The following is a 7,681-nucleotide window of genomic DNA, read 5'->3' on the forward strand; positions in this document are numbered from 1 at the left end:
CATAAGGTGCTTATGTGTTTGCAAGAAATAATGTGCATGGGATCCCACGCAAGGGACGAGATACCAGGCAGGGGGAGCCATCCGCCACCCCCAACCTCAGTCACCTGTCATTCTTAACTCATTGAGTGCCACGGACGAGTAAAGTCGTCAATTGCTTTAGTAACGTTGAGTGCCAATGACGACTAAAGTCGTCAATTGCGTTTTTTGACGGTGGGACGTGGATCAAAGCCAGATCCATCTCCTGTGAAAGTATGGTGGATGTTGAATGTGTATAACCTATTTTACCGACCCATTAGGTGGCGACAGTGCTCTCCAGATTAGAGAAAGGCCAGGAGAAAAGAGAGAAGAAGTCATGAGGAAACGGAAATTGCATCGATATGCATGAAGCATAACGTTAGCTGTGCCTGTGAACAGCAGTCAATCTGCTGCCTGCCACAATTGAGCCCCTCCGTCTCCGTTGCGATAGCCCCTCCATATGATTTAGTTGCCAACACCAGCGTCTTTCTGAAAAGTTACATTATTCTCAGCTGAGCCGGCGACATGCTGTGAAAAAGCGAGGGGATGCAGCGCACTTTTCAGTGCAGACAGAGCAAAAGCAGAGCGAGAGCAAACGCAGCACAGCCCCAGAGACACTCCCATGGAGGAGGAGGAGGGGGGTGGGGCACGCAGGGCAGCAGAAAGCCCAGATTTGGACGCAGCTTCATCCCAGCTCACAACCGAGAAACGAGCGAGCCCGATCCAGACTGCCGCGACGAGCGGCCGCCATCCAGGCAGCAGAGACTCGCCTGACAGAAGCAGCACTCAGAGCGAGCAGAGCCACCAGAGACACACCCACGGAGGAGGAGTTTGCAGTAGAGGGGGGGTGGGGGTGCTGTTATATTGAAGGAAATTACTGTTCAGATGTTTCAGGTCAGAAAATATTAGCTTCAGAGTCAGTGATTTGCTTGAAATGCTATATTTCACAAAAGGCTCAATATCTCAGCTTCTAGATGGAAATGCCAAATCTTTCTGTTTTTGACCTATCTTCTCCGGCTGATAACTAAAGAACGGAAAATGATATCAATAAACTTTTTTTTGCTGCTGATACAATAGAGTCTCATCGTTCTTTGTGCGTGTTCTGTGTTTACATAGTAATATCACACAATATTCTGTGGGCCTCGGGAAATCACTGAAAACGCTCTGAAACTCTGGCACTGGGAGCGTCCGTTCTCCAAAAGTGGCTGGCACTCAATGAGTTAACCTCGCCAAAGTAGCCCAAAATAGGTCCCAGATATTTAAGAACCTCTTAAGTGAGTTAGTTCTCAGGGACCTGAGTCTCTCCATCTGTACAACAGAGATCATGTCCATCAGCCACACACCCGAAAAGAAGGTGAACAGGAGGACTTCCATTCCTTCAGAATGAGTCTTTTGGCGACAGTTGTCTTTAGTGTCAGAGACTGCTGCAGTGCACAGCTGTAGGGAAGCTCAGAGAGGACTCGGAGCAGCCGAAGATGGCGAGTTCTGCGTCCGGCTGTAGGGTTATTTTGTAGGCCTTAGAGTACCAGTCAAATATTTTGTTCCAGAATCTCGTTAGTGAAGGGCAGAACCAGAAGTCGGCCCAGGACTGTTAATCCTGCAAACTGGTTTAATCCTGCAAACTGGTTTAATCCTGCAAGCTGGTTTAATCCTGCAAACTGCTTTTTACAAATGCTGACCTGAGTATCTCATCTTGCCATGGTTGCATTTTGCTGCTATTTTTGTTGTTTGTTGTTGTTGAAGGTTCATTGCAAAATGCTAGATATCCATTTTGGATACAAGATGTTCTCTTATCCACAGTCTGTATGCTCAAACTGTTTTGACACAGTCTGTATGTTGTACACAGTCTGTATGCTCAAACTGTTTTCACACAGTCTGTATGCTCAAACTGTTTTCACACAGTCTGTATGCTCAAACTGCTTTCACACAGTCTGTATGCTCAAACTGCTTTGACACAGTCTGTATGCTCAAACTGTTTTCACACAGTCTGTATGCTCAAACTGCTTTGACACAGTCTGTATGCTCAAACTGTTTTCACACAGTCTGTATGCTCAAACTGTTTTCACACAGTCTGTATGCTCAAACTGTTTTCACACAGTCTGTATGCTCAAACTGTTTTGACACAGTCTGTATGTTGTACACAGTCTGTATGCTCAAACTGTTTTGACACAGTCTGTATGCTCAAACTGTTTTGACAGTCTGTATGCTCAAACTGCTTTGACACAGTCTGTATGCTCAAACTGTTTTCACACAGTCTGTATGCTCAAACTGTTTTGACACAGTATGTATGTTGTACACAGTCTGTATGCTCAAACTGCTTTGACACAGTCTGTATGCTCAAACTGTTTTCACACAGTCTGTATGCTCAAACTGCTTTGACACAGTCTGTATGCTCAAACTGTTTTCACACAGTCTGTATGCTCAAACTGTTTTCACACAGTCTGTATGCTCAAACTGTTTTCACACAGTCTGTATGTTGTAGACAGTCTGTATGCTCAAACTGTTTTGACACAGTCTGTATGTTGTACACAGTCTGTATGCTCAAACTGTTTTGAAACAGTCTGTATGCTCAAACTGTTTTCACACAGTCTGTATGCTCAAACTGCTTTGACACAGTCTGTATGCTCAAACTGTTTTGACACAGTCTGTATGCTCAAACTGTTTTGACACAGTCTGTATGCTCAAACTGCTTTGACACAGTCTGTATGCTCAAACTGCTTTGACACAGTCTGTATGCTCAAACTGTTTTCACACAGTCTGTATGCTCAAACTGCTTTGACACAGTCTGTATGCTCAAACTGCTTTGACACAGTCTGTATGCTCAAACTGTTTTGACACAGTCTGTATGCTCAAACTGCTTTGACACAGTCTGTATGCTCAAACTGTTTTGACACAGTCTGTATGCTCAAACTGCTTTGACACAGTCTGTATGCTCAAACTGCTTTGACACAGTCTGTATGCTCAAACTGTTTTGACACAGTCTGTATGCTCAAACTGTTTTGACACAGTCTGTATGCTCAAACTGTTTTGACACAGTCTGTATGCTCAAACTGTTTTGACACAGTCTGTATGCTCAAACTGTTTTCACACAGTCTGTATGCTCAAACTGTTTTGACACAGTCTGTATGCTCAAACTGTTTTGACACAGTCTGTATGCTCAAACTGCTTTGACACAGTCTGTATGCTCAAACTGCTTTGACACAGTCTGTATGCTCAAACTGTTTTCACACAGTCTGTATGCTCAAACTGCTTTGACACAGTCTGTATGCTCAAACTGCTTTGACACAGTCTGTATGCTCAAACTGCTTTGACACAGTCTGTATGCTCAAACTGTTTTGACACAGTCTGTATGCTCAAACTGTTTTGACACAGTCTGTATGCTCAAACTGTTTTGACACAGTCTGTATGCTCAAACTGTTTTTACTTCAATGTTAGGAGTCATTTTATAAGCATGAGAGAATTCAAATGATGCTGATCTGATCATGACAAACTTCATATTAGAAGTGGGGCAAGAAAATGGCATCCAAATTCTCTGAACTTCCTGGCAATCAAGACATGAGGTTCCCACGTCTCAGGCAGAACACGTCTCAGGCAGAACACGTCTCAGGCAGAACACGTCTCAGGCAGAACACGTCTCAGGCAGAACATGTCTCAGGCAGAACACGTCTCAGGCAGAACACGTCTCAGGCAGAACACGTCTCAGGCAGAACACGTCTCAGGCAGAACACGTCTCAGGCAGAACACGTCTCAGGCAGAACACGTCTCAGGCAGAACACGTCTCAGGCAGAACATGTCTCAGGCAGAACAAGTCTCAGGCAGAACACGTCTCAGGCATATTTACTTCTTGACTTGTTCAAGCTTGAAACACGTTTGGAATCAAACAGTTCCACAGTCGGTCTGCCTGTCTGACAGCCAGTAAGTCTAAATATCTTGATCCACTTGATGTGGGAGGTCACCTGCCACAGGAGAGCATGCCAGCTCAATTCCAACTCATTCATCCAATCTCAAAAGAGACCTTCTCATTAAGCAGTCGGTCACATGTTCAGATTGTCCCCAAACAGTGACCTTTAACCCTTTGTCTTCGTGTGACTTTTGACCCCAACGTTTTCTTGACCTCTCCTTAAAGGCCAGGAGACAATTTTGTCACATGGTCAACTAAGTCTTCCTTCAGATAACTCAACTCGACCATCTGGAACAAGTCACTTTCCACTCATTAACACAGCAAAGGCTGTGTTTCTATTAGATGAAAGCAATATACAGTATCATAGTCTGGCAGGTTAGTCATGACTTTAACACAGGGTGAATTTAGTTTTGATTCTTGTCAATGAAATGTAGAAATAAAGAAAAAAAGTCAAAGGTTTGAAGACCACTGTTCTACCAGATGAAGGCAGAGTCAGAATGAAAAGAGGGAGGATATGAACCAGCCACCAGTCAAATCCTAGTAAAGGTTTGCTGTGACTGGTAAGTTCCACCACTATCAGCTAATTTCTGAGTTTACCAGCCATCATTTGGAAGTCCGATTTTGATTAAAAAATGTAGTTGGCTGGTGTTTACCACCAGTAGTGAAAGTGGTTGGGGAATTCTGTTATGGAATTTTGCAATTTACCAGCTACTGTGACCTGTAGTCCAAAGACGTATGCTTCTTGCACTGAAAAGGAGGATTATCGTAGGTGTTTTGGTTACCTGAGCAAGCTCCAGGTTGGCCTCCACTACAACATCTTTGTCTTGATCTAGAAGAAAAGACAGACAGTTAGTCGCCCACACACAGACAACGGGTCACTTTTATAAAATAAAATAAAAAGAAGTTAATTGACTTTATCTTGGCTCATTTCAAAACAGACAATTAGAAAAAAAAAGATGTCTCTCACAAGGCCTGTAATCAGCTCAGAAATGAGCTTTAGCCTTTGATAAAACACAACATTGCAGATAATGTTGATGATTTTGACATTAGGAAAACTCTTTAATAAACCACAAGTTTGGCTTGAGTTTGGTCAGGAGGAGCACATTTGTCAAGAGGAAACTTCTACAATGACCCGTGAAGCCGTGGTCCAATGAAGCCATGACAGCCTCTCATGTTGTCCAAGGAAAACCTCTGTTTTCCAAACAAATGACAACAATGTCATTAGTGTCCCTCCCTGTAGTGTGCCTCTTGGTATTTCTGGTGGTGTTTTTTTTTTTTTATATATAATAACAACAATTATTTATTTATTTATTCATGTATTTATTTATTTTTATTTATTTATTTATTTATTTATTTATTTATTTATTTATTTATTTATTTATTATTTGTTTATTTATTTATGTTTTTTATATTTATGTATTATTTATTTATTTATTTGTTTATTTATTTATCATTTGTTTATTTTGCACAGGGCTTCAGTGCCAGCTCCTCCACAACTGTCCTATTCATTGTCAGTGGAGCAGCTCCAGCGAGTCTCGCTTGATGACATCACTGATCTGATGACATCACTGATTTGCATCTACTGATTTCTGTGCCTTGTTGAGGGAGAGTTGTTCAAGTTCACAAAAATGGACTGAATTGTCCGACCAAACTGCAACAAGACACGGTGGGTTTGTAACTTTAAATACTGTATACATCACTCTCTCACACACACACACACACACACACACACGCACGCACGCACGCACGCACACACACACACACACACACACACATGCAAACATGCACCCGCACACACACGCACGCACACACGCACATGCACACACGCACGCACGCACGCACACACACACACACACACACACACACACACACATGCACGCACGCACGCACGCACACACACACACACACACATGCAAACATGCACCCGCACACACACGCACGCACACACGCACATGCACACACGCACGCACGCACGCACACACACACACACACACACACACAGACACACAGACACACGCACACACACACACATGCACACGCACGCACACACACACACACACACACACACACACACACGCACACGCACACACGCACACGCACAGTACATCATGAGACAATTAAGCGGTTGTCCCATGTGGAAGCACAAAGCAGCAGTTTCTGCTAAAATGTCAGAAGTGGAGGCTGCTGTCAACATCTGCCCAAGGTCATCTCCAACGCCTACTTATCATATATTATCATGCATGTCATCAGGCCCTACAATGTGCCTGCTCTGTACTCTACACTGTGTCTAAACTGTGAAAGAGCAGAAGAAGAAATATACATGTCAATGTGCCAGCTCTGTACTCCACACTGCGTCCAAACTGTGAAAGAGCAGAAGAAGAAATATACATGTTCCAACAATAGTCCTCTGTCTGCAGGACATAGCCGATAATGTCTTTATGTCATAATGTCTTTCAGGACAGTGGGAGTGGAGACCTGGGTTGTTGGCCCTCGGTCACTCTTGTACCAGTCAACTCTAAAGGGCAGAGACAAATGGCTTCCCCCCCTGGCCTTTGAGGAACCTTCAGGATCTGGTACAGCGATAGGAGAACCGATTGGAGAACTGAAAGAAAGTTCCTCAGAGTAGCTATAGATCCTGTGTTGATCTATACACCATTAAGGTCATGGTTTCAGATGAACAAGATACAAAACAAGCTACAGCGTGATAACTATTAGGATAACTTAATGAATGGACAAACAAGCTTTTATAGTCGACGCTAATGGGTGAACGATCCTAAGCATTTTCTGTATAACCAAGCACTCGTTTTAGCAATTATAAAGTTGTCTATTTTAAACCATTTTAAATAAATGGCTATTAATGGCTCTAAAGACGTTAACGTTTTGCTGTCTTTTAAACGGTTGGAAGTTACAAGGCTACAAGTTACAAGGCTACAAGTTACAAGGCTAGTATAGCTTGTTAGCTGAGAGACACAATTTATGTGTTAAATACAATTGGGCTCTACTTTGTAAGATTACATTGCAAAAAACAAACATGTAATGTCTTAATGTAGTGTAGTCACTCCACTTGTTTTAACTTAACTTGTTTTTCCTAACCCCACAGACAGACCCCCCCCCCCCCCCCCCCCCACACACACACACACACAGACATAGCCCCCCTCCCACACACACACACTTGTGTATTATAATTTGAGGACTCAAGACTAAATGACTTGTTACATTAACAGTGAGATTTGTTTTTGCAGTACAAAGAACTGACGGCAAATCTAGGATTCTGTAGATTACGTCAACTGTGCTCTACTATTACTCAATCCAGTGACTCTCTCTTGGCTATAATCCCCTTCAAATTGATTTGAATTGAGAAAATCTGATACAATATATATATATACTGTATAGATGATTGTATTATCAAAGAAATGCCTCTTTTGCACAGTTTTGTCCAAAAGGCACGCTTTCCCTCTGAGACACAGCTGAGGTTCTGTGATGTCTCTCTTACCTTCTGGCTCGTCTTCCATCGTCTCTTCCTTGCCATATTCTGTCTTGCCATTTTCCATGTCCGGTCCGGTCTGCAGCTGTCCGGGTCTTGAGAGTTGCAGGCCCTGAAGTCCTTAAGCCACTCCAGACGACTCCACTCCTCTGAACTGTCCTCCGCTCTGATCCCTCACTTTCTCTCCTCCAAAGCATGTGAGTCCTATGATTCCCCTTTCACACAAAAAGACTCCTTGTTTTCTGAGTGGAAGGACGGAAGGAAGAGAGGTCAGGAGGAGA

At 43.2% G+C, this 7,681-nt stretch overlaps 1 protein-coding gene across 1 annotated transcript in view; it reads right to left on the minus strand.

Annotated features, from left to right (window-relative positions):
• Positions 1–7,467, minus strand: part of arhgef33 (Rho guanine nucleotide exchange factor (GEF) 33) — a gene marked incomplete at both ends in the record, with an annotated part of 57,609 nt that extends 50,142 nt beyond the window's left edge. Inside the window, 2 exons of the mRNA XM_083650789.1 lie at positions 4,699–4,745; positions 7,410–7,467. Coding sequence (XP_083506915.1) covers positions 4,699–4,745; positions 7,410–7,467 — 105 coding nt within the window. The remainder of the gene's footprint in view (positions 1–4,698; positions 4,746–7,409) is intronic.
• Positions 7,468–7,681: the final 214 nt, after the last annotated feature.

This window comes from Poromitra crassiceps, assembly GCF_964638095.1.
Source record: "Poromitra crassiceps genome assembly, chromosome: 14".
Taxonomy (NCBI): domain Eukaryota; kingdom Metazoa; phylum Chordata; class Actinopteri; order Beryciformes; family Melamphaidae; genus Poromitra; species Poromitra crassiceps.